Source organism: Podarcis tiliguerta, assembly GCF_965153285.1.
Source record: "Podarcis tiliguerta genome assembly, chromosome: 2".
Classification (NCBI taxonomy): Eukaryota; Metazoa; Chordata; class Lepidosauria; order Squamata; family Lacertidae; genus Podarcis; species Podarcis tiliguerta.
The window spans coordinates 28724959-28747337 of NC_139535.1; the positions used below are offsets into that span (position 1 = coordinate 28724959).

The 22379-nt window shown below is 40.1% G+C and overlaps 1 protein-coding gene across 50 annotated transcripts in view; it reads right to left on the reverse strand.

Annotated features, from left to right (window-relative positions):
• FOXP1 (forkhead box P1) overlaps positions 1-22379 on the reverse strand; it is a 521641-nt gene that overhangs the window by 6739 nt on the left and 492523 nt on the right. For 24 of the 50 annotated variants that reach the window (XM_083425259.1, XM_083425257.1, XM_083425249.1 and 21 more), the window contains 4 exons: positions 21804-21905; positions 16810-16931; positions 14345-14414; positions 7480-7646 (listed from right to left, as the gene is read on the reverse strand). In XM_083425259.1, coding sequence (XP_083281385.1) covers positions 7480-7646; positions 14345-14414; positions 16810-16931; positions 21804-21905 — 461 coding nt within the window. Of the gene's footprint in view, positions 1-7479; positions 7647-14344; positions 14415-16256; positions 16427-16809; positions 16932-21803; positions 21906-22379 lie in introns of all 50 variants that reach the window. The other 26 variants (XM_083425244.1, XM_083425248.1, XM_083425241.1 and 23 more) reach the window with 2 other exon arrangements.

Here is a 22379-nt window from a genome sequence, read left to right on the forward strand (position 1 = left end):
ACACACATGTAGAATTGCCTGTTGTTATACTGATCAGCATCAGCCACGGCGTGAAACCAGGAATCACACCATGAGAAGGAGAATAGCCCATGTAGCTGCCAAAAGGGAAGCAAGCCACATGATAGTTTCAGAAACTGAAATGAATGAAATGCAAACATTCATTAATATTAGTAGTGGGCTTTGAAACTCTCCAGATGTGTCAAGTGCACCTCAAATCTTTCATCCAGTTCAGGGTTTGGAACTGTGCAATGCTACATCAAGGCAGAGGCATTTGCCTCAACATACAGCTTTTCCTGAAAAGGATCACCGGGAAGAAATGATCCTTTTGCTGAGTTATTTAGTTTATGAAAGCCTGTAGGGAAACGTGAACTATATAACAGTTGCTCGTAACGCGAGGCAGCAAAATGCACTATAAACAACATCCCAGTCAACCTGTGGCACTTTCATTGTACCCTTATAGTGATGGAACTACTTGCTAGACTACCAAGGGCTGCCTCTCATGGGCGGTTTTTATGACTGCTTTGAGAAACACAAGATCTGTTTGGCTTGATCCACAGCTTTCTATATAGATTTTTTAAATCACATGTAGCATTTTCCTACTGAAACTTTTTACATATGTGTGAATGGCATGGAGGAATAATCCTGTGTTGTCAAATTTAACAGCAAATATGTGAAATCTCTCTCTCTCTGTGATTCTCTTAGTTATATACTTGCATTCCCTTGTAGCTTGGCATTGCTGTATCACAGTAGGTGCTGAATCCAGGCACCAAATATAACTGCGTAGGGTTAAAGGTTCATTTCTGATCTGTGTGTTTGGACGTTAGGGTTGCTGAGCAGAAATATACTTAACCTAATGGTGCTTGTGAGAGACAGGGGTGCAGCATCACCTATAAAGTGGCTCAAAAAAAAGGGTCCTCTTCTGCTTGCACCAAAGGTAAGCTATGTTCCTAGCAGGGCAGATTTGTTTTCACTAGGTTGAAGAGAGTTCAGAAAGATGGGAACCCAGATTTGGGAGAAGGGAAAACCTGTTTCTCCTTCAACATCCACAACAAAAGCTGCGTTTTAGAATGGACCTCAAAGCAGAGGAAATGGTAGCTGTGAAACATTCATACTGTGAATCTGACATATACTCCCTTTATTTTAGTTCTCCTCAACAGAAAGTCTCGTTAATATCCATAATTATAAAATGTATATGTGATATTGGGCAAAAAGCCACCATAGCACAGGTTCAGAGCACATGCCTTCTCATGCTTATACGTTCAAAGCACATCAGCTCCTTATCAGTGTATAAGGTCTCAGATTCAATTCCCAACACCTCCAGTTAAAGGATTTCAGGTAGAATTATGGGCATGAAAAACCTCTCTCCAAGTCTTTGGAAAGCCACCACCAATCAGAGTTGGCAATAACGTATTAGATGGGACAATGGGCTTCATTTGCGTCCCCATATGCTACAATAACTTGAGTATATATTGTCCGTAGACAAGAACTGCTTTCCTAAAATAACCAATCTGAGAATACTCACATTCTTTTTTTGGGCTAGGATACCATTGAGAAATGTCAAAATGAAAGAAGCATTGGTTCACACATTACTCAAAACCCCATAACTGTTCAGAGTTGAAGAGCAGAATATTTTATATGTTCCACATGGTTTAGAATTCCTATATAAAAGTCTTACAAGTCCTGTTACAGCTGGGAAGAGGGGCGGGGGGAAGAGACAACAGAAAGAAAAGAAAGGCAGTCTCCAAAGGTCAGTACTGGGAGTTTTAAAAAAGAATTTGCTTTTCCTTCCTTAGTACCAGAATTCCCAGTCATTCCTTTTAACTTACATGACTCTTTCTTCTGAAGGGGTTAACTATAAATAACCTCACTGAGTGCAACTTTCCCTTCTGTTTACATCCGAGTAATTCTTTTGTTTGTCCATTCTGGGAAGAGAGGAGTTTTTAATAAAGCTGATTGTTGTTTAAAGCCACTGTGCTCTAGTGGCGCACACAGCATGGAACAATTTGCTTTGTGGCTACCTTTGGAGCATGTCAGGATGAAAGTGGTATGTCCCCAAGCTGTAATTATGTGACTACTTTCTAATGTTTCAAAAGAGTGGAGTGGAGGGGTAAGGAGAGATTAGAAGGATTTTCAGTGTATTATAAAGAAAAGCAGTGAATTGGATGGCAATAAGATTTCTGCAGGAGTGTTATACTTGCTTAGCTGTCATGTTAACAAGGCACTCTATAGTTTGTGATAAAGTTTAAAGGATACACCTACCGGGATTGTTAAAAACAATTTACTTTATGGCAGGGAAGTATATTTTGTAAAGGAAAAGAGGAATATTGCCATACAAGGTGCTCAGTAGAAGTAACTACCTAGGATGGTACCAATACCTTTGCTTGAATGCTGGTGGATAATTTTATCCAGCTAACAGTATAAACTCTCTTGACATTTGAACATCACTTTGTGTGCTTTTCATGGGCGTCCTCAAGCAGAGGGAAATGCCCTCCCTGGGTGAACCATAATCCTTGGATTCCCAGCTCTCATTCTTTCCCCCCTTTCTTTTGGGGGGGGGGGGAGGTTCCTAGCACCTACAGATACAAGGCAAACCGAGCAGGAACTAGTCTCATTTGTGTTGTGAGAAACTAACCTGCTCCTGCCTCTCAGTGTTTTTAGTGGAAGAATGAAGTCATATATCAGTGACTGACATTTAGGAAAGAAGATCTAGCCAATTAGACAAAGAGAAGCCTTGAGTGAATCACCCATTGTCTAGACTTCAGAGAAAGAACTAGAGTTTCTTTATCAGCCCTTTCTGCTGGCCTACCCCAGCGGAGAAGTGATTTCTACTGTGCTCAAGACAGTCCAGGTATCCAGGACTTTAGTATTAGCTGTGATTGGAGAGAGGTTTGTCATGTCCAAACCAAAAAGATAGCAGCAAAGACAGGAGTTCTTTCTTAGGTCTTATTTCACACCCAAAAGTGTTACTTAATCCTTGAGTACGTAAATGTTTTAAAAATTACTGTATTGAAATAGATAAAGGTCCATCATTATGATACCCACCAGGGCTGTGGCTGAGAACATGGGCTTTGCCAGCCCTGCAAAGTAAACCAGCATTGTTATACTCATTTAACAAATTGTGTGTGTGTGTGTGTGAGAGAGAGAGAGAGAGATAGACTGTTGTACCAGTTCAGTTAATTAAAGGCGGAATGGGGTGAGGGGAGCCAAAGGAAGAAATTCATGGTTCTTAGTTTTTGCACCGGTTTGATTTTCAGGTTTACCCATAGGGAAGATCGCATGTCTACCCACCAAGAAACAATCAAGGGGCAGATCTGGTACACAAAGTTTTTCAGATATTTAGCCAGGGCTCAGTCACTAGATCTACCAGAAGTAGCCCTGAATCTCTGGTGCTAGTTATTTATTTGGATTATTTGGTCTCCACCCCTCCCACCAGGGGAAATATCTGCAGACGACCATGTATCATTTCAAGCCCCATCTTGAAAATACCACTTTAATGGAAATGCCCAGGTACTGCTATTAGTGCCTTGCTGAATTTTGAAGCTGAAGAAAATGCTTTGTAAAAATTGGATGCACTGCATTGTGAAAAGCTGAAGAAACAATTTGGCAGAAGACAAAAATCTAGATGCATCATCTAACTCTATGTGAAGTGCAGACTGTATGTCCAGAGATGGGCAGTCTATGCTCTGACACCAAAAGTAGGAGTCTGCAGACCTGGTTTCTGTGGGATTTTTCTTTGCTTATCCCACTTGCCACCACCAGCATCTTGACTATTACACTGCCTCCTTCATACGTCATTCTGACATGAAAAAGTGAGTGGAATTTCCTTATGAAAACAGGCACAGCTGTAGCAGACAGCAGCACACATGCCTTCTGCACAGTGGGATGAGATTGCGATAGATGTTGCCTACTTTCAAATGCTACCCCAAAATGAAAGTGTGGTCTATCCCTCATTTAAATGGCCAGTGACCAGAGATGAAATGGAGGTGGGCAACTCTGATGATGCTTCTGTTTTCTAACTTGCAGGTTAAAGCTTTATTTATTTATTTAATTTGTATACTGCCCTTCATCTGAAGATCACAACATAAAAATACAAAATGAAGACACCAAATACATAATAAAAAGCAAAGTGAACCAGTAAACCTGCCCCCCCGCCCACAAAAGGACGTCTCCTCTTATTCCCATGAGTGCTAAGCATGTAAGAAGCTTGAACCCTCCAAACCAAATCCAAGCCAAATGGAAGAACAAACAAAACAATGTTATTTAACTACAAACACAGCCGATACTGAGACATAACATGTATAAACTGTGCAAGAATTCTAACCTGTGGTTGTGCTACAGTAAGATTTTCCCACCCCTGTCCTTCCCTTCATTATGTTCCTCATTATTTTTTATTTTAAGTGTCTCTTTATGAAATACAGTCAAACTGTGGCTCCCGAACAGCTCCGTTTTTGAACATTTCGGCTCCTGAACTCTGAAAATCCGCAAGTAAATGCTCTGGTTTTTGAACAATTTTTCAGAAGCTGAATGTCCGACACGGCTTCTGCTCCAGTGCAAGAAGCTCTTGCAACCAATCAGAAGCTGCGCCTCGGTTGTTGAACGTTTCAGAAGCTGAATGGGCTTCCGGAACGGATTGCGTTTAACAACCAAGGTTTGACTGTACTGAAGGCGCAGTGTTACATGTATACTGATGGCACTGCAATACTTGCAACTATTTAACTACACAATGGTTAACTGAAGATGCAAAAATCCCCTTGTAGTGAAATGACTTTGGAAATCCATTGAATATAACAAAAATAATCCCAAAAAGTTGTGATTTGATAAAAACCAATGCATGGCAAAAATAATTTAGGGTGGCAGTGGGCTGTGAGTCATACATGGCTGCCTTGGCTCTTTACTGCAGAATTCTAATTTTAGTAATAATCTGGGTCTCATGGAAAATGCGTACACATGATCACAAGAGTATTTAATGTAGTTTTCAGATGTCAAACAACTTGTACGTCCTTGCCCTAAAGGTGTGTCAGAGATGCAAAGTGAGTGATGGAAATTTGATTTCAAGGTATGTCAACACTTACTAGGTGTTCACTGTCCCTAATTCTCTAATACTTTCCAGTTGTCCTAACTCCATTAAAAAAAAAAAAAAAACACCAACCGAAATATTGGCTTCAAAAATATCTTAAGTGCATCATTTAAATAACTCATTCATGGGGGAACTAGATGCTTTACTCCTGCAAAATTCCGACACGCCAGCAACTTTTCTAGGAATTAGAAACTATCAAATCTTTTAACATAGTCATGGAGAGAATAAAAGTATTTGCATGTACAACTGCCTGAAGATGAATCCAGTCAAACAGCGCTAGAGGAATGTCATGTCATTCTGCTTTGGGAATGCTAATTAATACTGCACAAACAATCCCTGTAAAAACTAAACACATTCAAATGTTTTGAAGTAAATGGCAAAAGACAATGTTCAAATTAATTATTAATTAAAAATGAATGTTGCCATCTTTAAAGATTTTTTTTTCAAAGCACAATGTGCACTGATTTAAAATGCTGAAATATCAAAGTATTATGAGCCTTAGATTTCCTTTCTCCTTTACCCCCTGCTCAACATATTATGCAGGTGGGAAACTTTTTAAAAACCATTAAATGCTAATTACCTTCACAACTAATTATTAGGGTGGCGCTAGGTTAATGCTTTCCTACCTTTTGATTTAGACCTACTTTTGTCAATGCCTTATTCATATTACTTTGAAGTAGAAGGGCTACAAATTAATTCTTTTAACCATATTATTAATTGGCTATGTGATCTTTTGGCAACAGGACCAATAATTTCACGGTCACGTTCTGAGATACAGCTTGCTACAGTCACTTCCAGTACCTCTAAAAGTGGAGGAAAGAGTTATTTGCAGTGCCAGTTAATCTATGTACAATTTTTGAGACTTGCAACAAAATGTGTTGTTGGTTTGATCATTCTACCCTGGTTATCACACAATTGCAAAGCTCCTGAAGAAAGTTTAGAGCTAGCCATTTCCCCACAGAATTGGGTGGCTTGCAAATTGCTGCATGCCTCTTGCAACAACAACATTTTCCAGCACTCAGGATATAAAAATATATAAAAGGATGTCACATAGAGGGGGGAGAAAGGTTGTTTTCTGCTGCTCCAGAGAAGCGGACATGGAGCAATGGATCCAAACTACAAGAAAGAAGATTCCATCTAAACATTAGGAAGAACTTCCTGACAGTAAGAGCTGTTTGACAGTGGAATTTGCTGCCAAGGAGTGTGGTGGAGTCTCCTTCTTTGGAGGTCTTTAAGCAGAGGCTTGACAACCATATGTCAGGAGTGCTCTGATGGTGTTTCCTGCTTGGCAGGGGGTTGGACTCGATGGCCCTTGTGGTCTCTTCCAACTCTATGATTCTATGATTCATGTAGTTTGGACATAAATGTATGAACTTTAAAGTCAACTAAGCGAACAATATATGAGAGTCCACTTGTTTAGTGTAAGAATTGTGCTTTATACCGAACATTAGTTTTATAACAGTGGCCAGACACATTTTTCTGGAGGTCCACAGGGAAGATACATGGAGGAATTCAGCATCATGCTCTTCTAAGCGTTCCATCAGTGCATATTCCCGCTTGCCAGACAAGTCATCTTCACTTTCCCCCATTCCCCTCCAATGTTCTGGACTGTCTCCCAACCCAGCAGAGCAGATTTGGGGGAGGTGTGGGGCATGCATGGGGAGGGGGTGGAAGCTCAGTTGCGCTAGCAAAAGCCCTTGTGCTGGCTTCTGCCACCGTGCCAGTTTAGTGGGATCCAGCCCCTTGGGCTGCATGTAATGATCAACCATGGATTAGTTCTATGTGGGCATGTCTGAATGAACCCAAGTACAGCACAGGAGTCGCATGCTCCCCCTTTCTGTGCAGGTATTAGGCTGCTCTACCAGATCCCACCTATTCCTTGAGCTTTCATCCAGATTCACTTGCTTGCATAAAGCTTATGTGAAAGTTAGATATTTCCAGGTTCTTACTGAAAGTCTTCCACACAGGTGGTAAAAGAAAACAGTGGCACTATAATATCTTTAATGGATTTGACCCTAGCATCTTGTGCTCAAGAGTAGAATCTCTTTGAACAAGAAGATTCCATTTTAGCCACCATGGGAAAATGGTGATTAATAGATCTTTCCAGATTCATTAAAGGATCCAAGTGGAAACAATGCATTAAGAGACAAAAAATCTCCCAAAGAAATGCATTTTCAGAATGCCATTTCTGCAAACTGGTGGTTTACAAGCCAAACGACTGAGTGAAAAGTGAGTTAACAATGCCCAGGTGGATTTGTCAGACCAGACTAAAGGTAAATGGTTCCTTTTCTTCAAGTTGGCACAAACATTTCTGGAGTTTATATTTTTGGCTTCACTGAAAGAGGGGCAGGGAGAGAGACAGGAGACAAATGTAAACAGCAGCAACATTCCTCTCTACTTACATTGCTTGCATAGGGGAACGTCCTGGGCTGCTGTCACTCCCATTACTGTTCGCATGCTCCATTGCACCATTAAGATCTTCCCGCATAGCATTGGCTAAACTGCCCAGAGTGGTATTTCCCATGGAAGCAGTAGTGTACAGAGGTATACTGTTCTCAGCCATTGAAGCCTGTCGAGTCAAAGAACAAGACATGAGAATCCATAGCAACACATGCTCATACATGTGCCACAGATCAGCCGCAAGGTAACACTGTTTGCACTATATTTTCATTAAATATAATGAATAAAATGCCCACTTAATTATTTCCACCACTGGCTAGAGTGTAGCTAAGATTTCACAAATCTCTGTTTTCTACTTGTAGTAACTACCAAATACAGTATCACCCCATTCACACTCAGGGAAGAATTCAAACAATGGCTGGGACAAATTAAATATGTTAAATTATAGATCTGGCCTTGGTTGTTTATTTAAAAAAGCAAACAAACCCGGAATGCAGGCAATCTGGACTGGGACCATAGTGTGAGTGAAGGGTTTTTTTAAAAATGCCTTACCTTACAAATTGTCCCCTTGCTGCTATTTACATTAGCACCAATGGCACTAGGATAAATTCCTAGTGTCACCAGATAGAGCTCATAACTCATGTCTGAAATTCTGGAGCTCTGGTGCCACTCGAGTGTACTAGATGGAGACCAGTGGTGTGACTTGGCAAAAGGCAGCTTCCTGTGTTCCTGTTTGCTCATTTTGTACTATGAACTCCTAACCATCTTCCCATGTGTTGTGGTGTAATTCCACATGGCTGTGCTTGTGAATATTACACCCAAGTATGCAGGACTAACAGCTTAGATGGATCTGTATGTGAGTTGATGGGGAAAGGTTATTTAGTTTAGGGGAAGTAATTGGGACCGGAATGTTTTCTGAGCTCTTCTAATGTGTATCATTCATGAAAACGGAATCATATTCAAGAGCAAATATTTTAGGCAACATCCTGGTAACATTATTTCCACTTTCTTGTTTTGACTTGTGGTATCTGCTTTGACACAACTTTCATTTGGATGGATGGGACTTGCACTGGACTCCCACAAAATTCCAGTGAAATGAATAAATCAGCAGTGTTTGGCTGCTTTGTTCTCACATTGCTTGTCAAATGTAATCAAATTGCCAAATAGTGATTTAACCATGCCAGTTCTGAGCTGCACTGGGACTTCAGTAAATAGGCCCTCATATTCAATATTCCCTGAGCCAGAGTAAAGTCTAGTTTGGAAAATTTCTGTTAAGTGGTCAATACAAACTCTTAAGATATAAAAATGAGATATTCACTAGCTTATTCAAATGGAAAATAGTGCAAGAATTGGACTTAAGTGCATGCTCTTTACAGAAAAATGAACTGATAAACCATTTCTTTGCACTTGCAAACCTGAGATGAAGTCTTCACTTGTTCTTTATATAGTTCATTTCTGGTGCCAAGGTCTTTACAACCTTCATTTCACTGAGACTTATGACAATTTAGTGAGGCAAGACAGTTTCATTCCCACTTAAAAAAATGAAGGGCTAAGACTGAGATCAAGTGACTGGGCCCAAGGCCACCCAATAAGTATGTGGCTGCACTGGAATAACAACAAAGGCCTGCCAGGTTTCAACAGATATGTGATCCACTAGACCAACTCCCTAGACAGAGTCAAGACTAGTCTGTTTGCATCTTAAAATGCAATAAACACTCAGCCTGTCCTACTCTACTAATGCAATTTTCTAGTGAGTGGAGGTGCATGAGAAAGAGAACAAGGAGGGAGAAATCACAGAAATGCTGGAAGGGGCAAGATCGCAAAATACACATAGCATCAAAAAGGGTAAAGAAGAGTTAGGCCAGAGAGAGGTTGACCTGGGGTTCACTTTTTTGTGGGATTTAAAAGGCCAGGTGGAAGCAGGAGGGGCAGCAGGAAGTTGATAGCCCTTTAAGCAATGATAGATAGATAGATAGATAGATAGATAAAAGAAATATTTAAAACAGCATTGGAGGTGGAGTAGTTGTGTTCTTGGAAACATTCCAGGCACTGCTAGTACATGTGCAGCCACATTTTACATCTCTCACACTGGCTGAGGCACAAGGCGAAGTGAGAGGAGGCATATCTCTGTTTCAGCCTGAAACCGGCAGTGATCAGGACTGAGTTAGGGGCAATGCTGTCAAGTGATGGCAGCTGGGCCAGCTCAGGATCCAGCAAATTGAAGGCTAGGTTAGCCCCTTCCCTCTTAGCAGCAGTACCTCTGCCTGCCCATCTGTTTTCTGGGCGGAATGGGGAGTTCTGTGCCATGAGAGGAGACTGGCAAGGCTCACCCGAGGGATACCTTCTCCACCCAATCCAACCCTTGTGTTAAACCTTTAAAAACTCTGCACCACCACCCCTCGCTTGCCTGCACTTCTGAGACCCGACATATGCCTGTCTTTGGGAGCAATCTGGCTGGTGGGCACAAGCCAGGAGGGTTTTTCAGTTGTGGCCACACATTTGCAGGCCCTCTGTTTGTTGCAGCAATTTTTTTTTTAAATGATTTTAATTGGGTTGGTGAAATCTGTGGTTCCTTTTAACTGTGACTGTTTTGTCACTAATGTTCTACTGGGGCTAGCTGCTATTTTAATGTATGCCCTGGTTATTTATTCTCTTTATTATTTTAGTGTTATTGACTGTTCCTAGTTTTAAATTATGCATTTTATATATTACAGTTACATATTTATTTGGCCCGTGTACCTTAATGTCTTCTGAGAATTTCTCTTTTTAAAATATGGGACACAAATCTATTAAAATAAATAAATGAAATATAAAGGCAATTAATTTCTGAGAGATGCTTTTTACAAAAAGTAGGAGATTCTGGCTCTTCTAGTGTTCAGCCTATCTGAGATGGGGGGGGGGGAGGCCTTTTGAAGAAATTAGCACTAAACAAAAACACCCACCAGCTAATCACAGTGTGGATGTGTGCTACAGAGGAAACAATTTGCAACTTAGTCCATACTGAACTACCTGGCATTGCTGAACGTTGAGATGTTTTGACTCTTTACATACTGCAGTGTAACCTGAAGAAACAGATTCAACACAGTCGTCACTGGTGGCTGCAGAAGTCTGCTGCTTTTATGCTCTATCTAGCGGCCCTCCCCGAAGCACAGTCCCTATCTCTATGCAGTGCAATCAAAAAACTACTCTAACGAAGAGGATTATATTAATCTTTTTTTATTCAAGATGCAGAAAAATAATTTTGATGAAGTGGGGAACATAAGACTCATGCTTCCTGCAGTTTGAGAAATAATGAGTCACGCACTTCCCACCACCGAGATAACTTGTAATTGCAGTAAAGTAATTTATTTAGGAAGAGCCAGAACAGGAAAAGCACCTGCTATTCCCCCCCACCCTCCAAAAACCACAGGTGGCCAAATGGACAAATTCCATTCAGAAGCAACAAGATAGAAAGCAACAGGGGATCTTCACATGGCAACATTCTGAGATGTGGATCAGAAATGTTAATCTGGAAATTCTAATGGTGTTTTTCCCCACTCAAAAGCCCTCAGGGCCGTGATCCAAAGGCACATGATGCACCACTTACAAGCACCACTTTTCTACATTTTTTCACAGCTTCCCCATGAGTCACTAGACACAGCCCTTTGGTTGGAACTTTCTATCTTTGGATACAAAGGGATAATAATGTTTTACAAACTTAGAGTTGTCTCCTGCTTTAACTAGGCTCCTGTCATATCTTGAAAATGCTTTGTGATTTAGGAGCGGAGACTACAAAGAGAACGTGGGAAACACATAATTAAACAAGGGAGAACAGGAGCATCAGAGATGTTCATTCATTCCTTTTGCTTCACTTTGTGTTCCACCAGGTTGAGCATATCAGTAGATCTGACGGTTGTTTCACCCTTGTCTAGCCTCAGAGAAGTAAATCACTGGTAGAAGTGCTGCCTGCTGAAAGGGTTTAGGGAACCAGCTGACAGCAGATGGATTGCAAACAGAGATACTGTGCTTCTGGGAAACTATTGCAGAAGACAGTTACCTCACCTATAGGACAAGAAAGAAAGTGAATGTGGGGATATCCCATGAAACAGAGCAAAAAAATAAATAAATCTGTTTCTTGGCTTTGAATGACAAGAGAATGACAGAATGGTTTGTGACAGCTGAATGAGGAAGGTGCCACGTCCTGGAAATTCCACCAACAATATAAGCCAGCTTGCATGCTTAATGAGTTATGTTTTCAGTAGTCCTCCAAGCTGAGATGATGGAATGGGAATGAGTTGTAATGACTATTACCACAACCAGCAAAAAGTGGGCACATGGCTTGATAAATGATGATCTCCCAACACATGCCTATCAACCATTTGTTGCTTACATTGCTATACAACATAGTATCAAGCCATCAAAGATGTTTTGCTTGTTTTTGCAGCAGAGAAAAGGCATTTTGCATGGTTTTGTATTCGGCTTAATTGCTCAAGGCTTCCTAAAAGTCACAGCTTTTGAACTAGGATTCTTTCTAGAGATGTGGAGCATTGAGAGTCCCGACAAAAAGAGATGGGACACTATATGCTCAACAAGGAAAAAAATTCTATACACTCACAAGCAGTGCTTTTAAAAATGCTCACTCCCTTTCTGACTGAGCCATGTATATAAACTGGAGTTAATTTGAAAGATAAGAAACAAAATAATTCTTTTCCAGATGGCGGCCACATGATTTTTTTTGCATGTGTATTTGTCATGTTAGCTTCCACACATTTCTACATTTTCAGTCATGGATATTCACGGCAAAACTGCTGTCCACAACACTGAGTGAAGCTTGATAAAATGTCTCTGGGGCCTTCTTGGGTTTTGTTCCTCGTTCACAAAGGCCCTCCAGTGTTCTTTTCTGTTCTGGGCACCTGCATAAGCATTTGCGTACCTGTGTGTGCACACCTTTTAAAAAATGGCTAGGATGTGCTTAGGTGAGGAGCAAACAGAAGGACAGGTGTGTGAAAATAACTCATCTGCTGAAAATAAATGAATGAATCTGCTAAGTAGCTTCTACACCAGCAGTAACTACAGATGTGTAATGGGTTATTTTTATTTACTGTATTTACTATGGTAAGGGGAAATATGGATTAATTTTGGGGGGGCTGACATTTTGATGTTGTCATGTGGACGCTGCAAAAAAAATATGTGCCCAAGAAGCACCAATTCCATAATACACTCCCTTCTGGAAGCACCCTTAATTTAATTTATTAAATGTTATTTGAAATATATACCACCTTCCTCTTGTGTATGTTTTTCTTTTTTTGGTCACCCCTCCTTTTTTTTAGGTTAAATAATGGTGGTGCAGGAGAACAGAAATTACTGTTACGTTATCACATAATACAAGGGGGGGGGGAGATGACGACAACAACACATGTCTTAGAACTAAAACACGAACTGTTCTGTATGATAAGCATATTAATTGAAATTAGTCACATAGCTAACAGAAGCTGAAGGAATGCTGGATCACTTCATTTTTGCCTTTCAGCCTCATGAATGCAAAATGTGCTTGTAATCTTAATACTATTCCGCAGACGGAGCATGTCTTTAAAAACCGCACTTCACAAGACTCGAGGGAAAATAAGATCCTAATGAATGGTATTTACAGTTGCTTCATTTGCACATGCTTTCATTTGCTTTTCAGAAGTTACTACATAAACTGAAGTAATTAGGGGTAATGTGGGGCTTCTACTCCCTTCTTAATCAATCCCCTTCTTGTTTTAAAAGTAAAAGGGAAAGTCCAGCAAACGCTCTCAGAAATGCTATGGCATGAAAAATGCACGTATACTGCGACTCTGTATCCAGATAGGCTTATGACAATAAAACTTATTACAGTGGGGTACAGGCAACTGTGTCATGTCACCACCTACAGTTTGGCCAAGTAGAATGCCTTCAGAAGCATTTTCCATAGACACAAACAACGTGTGCGTATATATGCATGTGTGAGTATGCAATCCAGCTCAGTTATAATCAGTGGGGATTTTCTTGTTGAGCAGAATCCGAGGTGGATTGCCATCTGTATGCGTGGTCTGTGCATCGCAAAAATGAAGAAGAATCATGAAAACTTATCTCTTTACAGCGACAACCATACAAATGTTTATTAGTTACATCTATTTCCACACCAAACATATTGAGGGGAAGTAGTGAGAATGTTTTCTGGGGAATTTGAACACAAAGCTGTGAAAAAATACATGCTTTTGGTTGGCCTATGTAATTTTTATAATTTTGCATGTCTAGAAAATGTTCAGAAGCTTGTTTATACATTCGTAACTGCTTACCCACGTGAGAAAGTATCTAGACATTTCCCTTAAAATCATTTGTTATCGGCAGCACAAAAGTGACATCTCTTTTCTTCCAGCGTGATGCAAGTGTTAGCTATTTCATAACAGAAAAACAAGCATCTGAAAGATCCTTAAAAGAAAAATCTCTCTCTGTGTGTGAATCTGCTTTCCCTTTAAAGCCACGAACAATAGAAGGTCATGTGATACAGTATCCTATCATTCAGCACATTAATAGCTGTGCTAGAGTAATTACACTTGTGGTATTTTTGCCTCAAGTGAAATTCTGAAATAAGAGGATGGAAATTATGATACTGCTGATAAATATTAATAAGTGAACTTTTAATTTTTTTGCCACAATATTCAAAATGCTAAGCATCTAGCTAATGCTGAAGCGGCCTGATATGTGTTTGCCTCCAGGGACCATGATGCTTTATGCACTTAAGAAAAAAGTTTAACGGAATTAAAATTTAATATCTAATTAGAGCAAGGCTAATATATTTTGAAACGAGTAGGAAGACACACACACATGCCTATGTGGCATATTTGCCACACTCATTAATCTTACCTGTAAAGCAGCACTGAGAGGTGAGCAGTAGGTGTGGCTGGTCTGCATGTTTTTAATAAGTGAAGGGTTTCTGCGCAAGGAAGATAGGTAAAGAAAGGGTAAAGTTAAATACAGTCAAATTTGCACTTCCAGAAGGCCAGGCTTTCTCCCGTACCAGAAAAAAAGACAACACATAATAAACATAGTGGGGGGTTTTTTGTTTTGTTTTAAACTACATAGCTATTTTGACTGCCCTCACCTTCACTGAATATGTATTTCAGGTCTAATGTCGTGTTTTGGTCTCAGAGCTGAAAGTGCCTTTTAGATGTTCCCTGAGCTACATACCTCTGTGCAGCTCCCACACAGCTGGGAGAACATCCATATGAGGCAGCCATGCAGGCAGAAGATGCTCACATGGGTCTTTCCCACAGAACTGACACTGTTTTCCCTATAACATGGGAAAGCAGCAAGTGTGTCAGCCGGTGTAGAATCATTTAAACATTCTCCCAACTCTGCAGGAGCTGTTCTTGGATGTGAAGCTGGGAGAACCTCTGAAGGGCATATTGGTCAAGTTTGTTGGTGTCTGTTTTTCAGTTGCACCCACCATAGTTTTTCCTGGACTTCTTATAATGAAGGCCCTCCACAAAAGCATGTAAGGCGTGGAAAAGAAAGAACTATTCATCCATCTCCAAACATCCCACATCGTCTGTTCCTGTGTGAGACACCATTCTTCTTGACATGGCTTCTGACTGGAAGGGAGCTACTTGTGCCAGAAATCCATGCAATGTTTTTAGAGGCAAAAAAAATTCTTTTGTGTACCTATGTTGGTCAAGCATCACCGAATGATCCAATGATGCCTGAACTATGTTGTTGGAAGTACCTAAGAAACTAAGTGTTTTACAATACACAGTGGGTTGGTCATAATTTAGTAGGACTTGTGTTCCCACTGATTTCACTGGAAATTAACTCAACTCATGATTACCTTTTCACGTTGAATTCAATTACAGAACTCACAGCACAATCCTGGTGGATTGCTGGAGATTTCCTGCCTCAGCAGGGGATCGGACTGAATGACCTATGACTCATTAGTCATTAGTAAGTCAGGGTCCAACCAAAATGTGCCCACGTATGTAATAAGAAAACAAGGGTAAAATCCGTCAGATATTACTGATTGGATCCCTCCATTCTCTTGCTCAGTAAACTTTACTGAAATGAAAGAAAAACATAGCAGGAACACCTGGTGGGTTGTACTTGGAATTTCTCTCCGAGACCACTAAAAAACAATGCTCATCCTAAATCAGTAATAATAATAATAAAAAAACCAAACACTGTGCTGTATCATTACTTTCTTTGTTGAAATAATGGCTTACCCCTTTTATTTTTAAGGTGTCTTCATATAGAAATATGCAATTTAAAGCTTCCAGCTCTAATTTTTTTAACATTTATTGTGCACCTTTACAAATGCCACTGCAATGGCCTTTGAGCATTGTTTTCAAACATGTTTGAATCTTTCAATTTGTTCATTGTAGCAATGCAAATTTTATTGAGAGAATACGGGGGGGTGGGGGGGGGTTAAGATCAACTAAAATTATCAATATGGAAACAGCCTAAAACCATCCTGCTAATTGGTTATACAGCATTACCCAGCATCAGCATGATAAAGAACACATCCTTATAACAAAGTATCACCATAAACATGTCAGAAAGTGTTAGCATAGGCATTTGCAAAGAAGCAGTGCGATGCATGTACAACCATGACATTTAAGGGGGAGATTTCTTTTGCAGCAAAGGCAATGCCACTATTTCGTGAAATGCGAGTCTACATGAGATGGATAAATCATGCAAAGCAAAAGCAACAGAAAACAAAAATTTGGGAGGGGAGGAACTAGCACGCCCACGCCCACACACACACAAAGCAAGTAAAAGCTCTTACTGTGTAACAAGCTCGCCAAAGTTTTCATCAGGGCAGAATTTTCTAGGACGGCCTCGTTGAATATGACGGCCCCGTTTAAACTCTTCATCATCAACAGTCCAAAAGGACCCAAACTCATCCTCTACTCTGATAAAGCACTTATGCAGGGATAGGTTGGTGCGAATAGCACCCTGGGATAAGATCAGCAAACGAGATGAAGTGGAAACAAAGTGACATGGGATCGGGGAATAGAACAGACATCAAATACAGGGGAAAGGAAAAAGAAAATAAAATGCAATAAGCATAAGCAAATGGATTGTGAGGGTTAATATGCATTGCCACCTAAAAGCTACTAGCATGTGATGCAAAACAAACACCAAGCAAGCAAGGGCAAGGGGACTGGTGGGCATACAAACGATAGTGATGAAATGCTCTCTGTTGTTTCTCCTTGACTGAAACAAGGTGAAACTACCCTGGATTGATCTCTAAACACCATCTAGCAGCCAAAGCCTCTATGTTAAAACTGTAAGCATGATCCAAGCTAGGCTAAGAAGTTCAAACATGGTGGACATACCCACTGATCTTTTGTGGCCTTCGTTTTTGGAACTCTACTTCATCCACTGTCCATACTGCCCCTTTTACGTTTTCTACTCGCACAAAACACTTGTGAAGACTAAGATTATGACGCACTGCATTCTGCAGCAAGTATAAGAGAGAAAATATTGAAGAAGAAGAAAAAACTTTCCATGAGAAGACGAGACTTAGCATTGTCCATGAACAGCAGCATTGTCAGCTGGCAAGTCCCCTTTCCCTCACCCGCCCTCCGCATTGGACTGCATCATATTTATATGTTTTTAAGATTTGCAAAAGAAATAACATAAAATCAGCTCCAGATCCCTTGATTAGCCATCAGGGTTGGGTTTCTTTTAAAGAACATGACCAACATTCAACCTGGGCAAGAATTAAAAAACAACACGCAATTGTCATTTTACATGCTTTGTCACCCCAGGAGCTCGTATAGAATCAAGGCATATTAGAACAGGGCTAAAGAATTTATAAAACAAAAGGCAAACTTTTTTTTTGGGGGGGGGGACACATCCTGCCATGAAAAAGGGAAGGAAGAGTGCGATTAAAAAACTGGGTATAAACTGAGGGTCTGGCTTTGTAAAACTACGTTTTCATGACCTGCTAAAAGTTCAAGAAATGTTAGTCATGTGTAAAAATTCCATACATAGGTTGGGTCCAGATTAAGTTAGTTGAACTCAGTAGGACATGTTAATCATGTCTTCATTTGAGTCCCACTAATTTAAATGGGAACTGAGTGCAAGTAACTTAGTCCAGATCCAACCCATAGCAACACATTTCAGAAAGCAGAAATATATCAAGACATAGCTCTGGGGGTGAAAAAAACCTCAAAGTCATTCACCACATATTCCAGTAGGGAAGCTGCCTTTCATTCCTGAATTCTGGCTAAGCAATTGGTAGATCCATGAAGAAACCTCTAATACCCAGACAAAAATTCACTGCTTGTAGTACATAAATGTCCACTGAGTCATGTTTCTGAAGGCCTCACCAATTCCATAATTGTTTTCGGATTCACACTTCCAGCAACAGTACTTCAGTACTGCATAAAATATTCCATTTTTGAGCCACCCATGCCACTGAAGTACAGTACAGTATTGTATTGTATTGCTGCAGAGGGACAAAGCCCGCTGTTCCCCTCAACCCCTAACACTACCTACCCTAGTCTCCAGGAAGGCAAGCAGCATGCTCTTCCCCTGTACTATCCAAGCTACTTCATCTGTCCCAGTGCTTGCTATCACTTAAAGGCAACTAATAGCTGGTAGAAAGGGAGCAGACCGGAAATACACAGGTCAGTAACTAGCATCTACCAACTGTCAATGGGGAGGCTGGTTTACAGGCACAAAGCCAGAAAAACATATGGACAGGTGTATAAGTAAACAAAAGACTAAGCTCCATATGCATGAAATCCTGTATATGTAGTGAAAGGCATTCTAATCATGGCTGTCTAAAATCACTGTGCAAACCAAGGTTAGGCATAACACATTTATCATATTAATTAAACAGCGGAGGGAGGTCTGTGTTACAACGGGGGAGGGGATTCCAAGAATCCTTTGATACTGCAGTTTCTCAGCGTAACTAATTTCCTTGCCCTTGTAGCATATCCATTTCCCCAGAAGCGGCTAAACAGACAGTCCAATGTATTTGAACAAATCCAGAGCTATATATGCGTTTTTGGCAGAAAGAAAGTTAATAAATCGCCGAAGACTCCTATAACCACATAACGTGGAAGCTGTTGAGGATCTACAATGTGAGTTCGTTACTTCTGTTGCTCTACAAGCCAAGGCTGGGTGAAAAGCCAAGCCTTTAAGCCGGGTGAGATCCATCACACCGTCCCACAATTTCCACTCCATAATTTCACAATATGAACAACTTTGGCTCAGATTATTTCCTTTCTGAAAATGTGTTTAAGGAACGGCAGAATGGTAATTGGAATCCTGCACATGAGTGGAGCCTAGATATCTAAACACATGGGAATCAAACCAGTCAGTCCCTTACTTATGCTTGATTCTATGTGCACACAGTTCTCTCATGAGCATAGCTCTCCACCTGGAGGAAGATTGGTAAACAGGAGTTGTGGGTGTCAACAGCACCACACACAGAGCAGCACATGCTGGGATTTGTGGGGGGGGGGGCGGGCTGTAGGGAGAATGTGGCAGGCAACTGGACCAGCACCATGAAGCCTTAATTATAAGGAATACATTTTTGAGTTGGGAAAATGAAGTGAATAGGATTATATATGTATTATTATTCCTGTACAGTCTTCTTAATCCCTTCTCGCAATTCTATTGTTGACCAGGAGTGGAAGACTTCTACCTCTCTAGGAAGCAGTTGTCTATGACAATTGCTCCCCATGTGTAGAGACAACTCAGTCACTGTGTCTGACATGGTCGTAAGAAAAAAACAAACTAACAGGAGATGACTTTGTGATTTTGATTCTCACTGTCAGCATGAGAAAGGAAAAAAGCTGCTCTGTACATTAAAACCACAACCACACGCACCATACAAAAACAATGCTAATTACCCTTGAATAAAGTGTTTGTTGTTTTTTATCTGAATAAGCTCTTATTTATAAAAAACATTTACCTGGCACAGCAATATATATATACAGTGGTACCTCGGGTTACAAACACCTCGTTTTACAAACACTTTGGGTTACAGACTCCGCTAACCCGGAAGTAGTACCTCAGGTTAAAAACTTTACCTCAGGATGAGAACAGAAATTGTGCAGTGGCGGCAGAGGGAGGCTCCATTGGCTAAAGTGGTACCTCAGGTTAAGAACCGTTTCAGGTTAAGAACGGATCTCCGGAATGAATTAAGTTTGTAACCCGAGGTACCACTGTATTTGCTTTGGGGTGACATTTCACTGGCTAGCAATCTGTTTGCTATCAATTTGGAATAGATTCACCCTAAATGAGTGAAGCTGGACTTGATCTGATCCTGGCCCAAGTTAAGTTTGTTTAAAGATTGGTTGCAATTTAAGTTAAGGGTCTGTTCTGTTACCAATGATACCATGCCAAATTCTCAAATAATATGTTCAGCTTTTAAGGGTGATAGCATTAGGATCCAAGGAAGATAAGAGTTCCCATGGATCTTTTGGAACCTGTATCACAATCCAAGGCAACTGTACCTCCCATGGATCCCTGTACCTAGTGGCCACAAAGATATACAGCAAGGCCTCTGCAGTGTAAGTCAGTATGGAAAAGGGAAGGGGGGGGGATCAGGTGTCAGGCTCTAAGCCTAACTTCAAAGCGGACATTTTAATAGACTTGGGGGCTTTCAAAATTGGGGGAGTTCATTTCTGAATCCTCCAGTTCTAAAGTTTAGAGCCATCTAGTCTGATTCAGTAAAGTGATTGGTTAAAAAAAAATGGTTAAAAAGGGTCTAAAGGCTTTTCCCATCCCCCCTTTTTTACTTGAGAATCTGATGCCAACACCTGAATCTTAATGACCACAGTAAATGTTGGCCCTTCTTTCGAGAGAGAAATGCAAAATGAGTGACAAGAGTTAATGAACATTGATCAGACCTGTAAAAAGTGTGGGACTGTAGCTGATGTGAGGTAGAGTAAGCTAAGCGATGATGAATTGCCCAAGGCCACTCAGTGAGCTTCCGCGGTGGTGTATTTTAAATGTATTCTTTTAGATAGTAACAGGCTATTTTTATATTTTATGTCACTGGGAAATCTCCAATGAAAAGGTGATAGAAGTACTGCAAATAAGACAAAAACAAATATTGCTGAGAGGGGATTTGATTCTGAATTTTCCAAACCTAAGCTCAATATGGTAACTCCATGTACCACACAAGCTTTCAAGTTTTGTCTAAGTTACTTATCTGACTCATCAGGTAGAAACCTCACTGGCTATGAAGTCTACATATGTGGCTGATTACATTTGTTGCAGGGTGATAACCAATGCTAGTTGGAGCAGATCCAATGAAATGGGTTGACTTAGGTAATGTTCTCCGTTAATCTGAATGGTTCTGCACTAAGTATGACTTAACACTGAATATCGCCCACAGAGTTTTGCTTTCAGAACAGAATCACCAAATTGTTATTTTTAAAAAATTCTATTGCCACCTGCCCCCCCCTTCACTTCACAGTTCAAAAGTGGTTTGGGGCTTCAGGATTAAAGCTTTTTAAAGGTGGCAACAGTGATGTTTCCACCTTTCTTTTCTTTAAAAAAGCTGCTGTGCCAAATCCCCAAACCACTTTTTGAAATGAGGGGAAGATAAAGAGCAGTTTAGGGTTGGGGGCTTTTTAGAAAGAAACTCTGCAAAAAAAAAATTAAAAAAAATCAGATGCCATGTGTGCCACTTTGTACTGTAGCCATTTTAAAATAAAGGGAGTATTCTAAGAGAATTTAAACACACAGTGAAATTAACTAAACAGAGCCAAACTATTGAAATTTAAAGCACCAGGGGTATTTTTGTTAAATTGCTAGATTTAATATTTTTATTGGCTTGCGTCTTTACTGCTGTGCCCAATTAACCTGTATTGTGTTTCATAATACACTAGTGAATGTTTTGAGAAGTTGGCATGTTAATTTAAGGCAGGTGTATCAGCTGGCTGAAAAGCCAGTTTTCTATGAATCCTTGGAAAAAGAGTTTGCGGCTTCCAGTTAAAAGAATGTGTACATAAAACCACCATCTGATAAAGCTTCTTCTTCACCCTTTCCCCTATATCTCAGCAGCTGAAATGTTTTCAGTGCTAGGAGCAACTACATAGGCAGACTGGTAGTTTAATCACAGAAGGTGGAGACAAAAAACAGCAATGGGCATCCAAATTAGCAGCAAATTTCAAAGACAGTAGAATATTTCTGCCAACCAGCAAGTTGTTTGTGGAAGATAACGAGGCACCCTATGTGTGTCAAAACAACTGATCTAGATTTCAAAGTCCACACACCGTTACAAACAGTTATGTCTGCAGCACTATCTGTTCTGTACATGTCAAGTACTAAAGCAAGAGGTACACATGGCAATAAGGTATACCTTCCACGTTGCTGCATTGCGTCTGAAGTAGGCGAACATTCGCGTGAACCAATTGTAGATTTCATTTAGTGTTAGCTGCTTTTCTGGAGATTCAAGAATGGCCTGTAAAGCAATTAAAACTCAATAATGATCTAAGACAAAATGAGCAGAAAACACACTTGCATATTTTTTGAATAAATAAAACAAAACGTGACTCTTGAGCACAAAATCGAAAAGAAGGTTTCATGCTACAATCTAAGATTAATGGTTGTATTTAGTAGCTCAATGGCAAAATTCAAAATGGAATTATCTAATTGTTTTGAGTTTTATTTCTGTTTCCTTACAGAAATATTAATTTATTAGTCATTCATAAAGCAGAATCAAAGAGAAATGCAAAACATTTCACTAGCTGATTAAAGCTTAGTAATTATTTTGAGCTCAGATTAATTCTAGGGATCAGAGATTACTGTAGCTTGTGATAATTGACTTGCCATCTTTAAACAGGCTCATTTTCACTGTTGTGTGAAATGAATTTCCTAATAATCACATCGTATAGTAATACTTAATCAAAAGCAATTATGGTATATGTATTGCAGT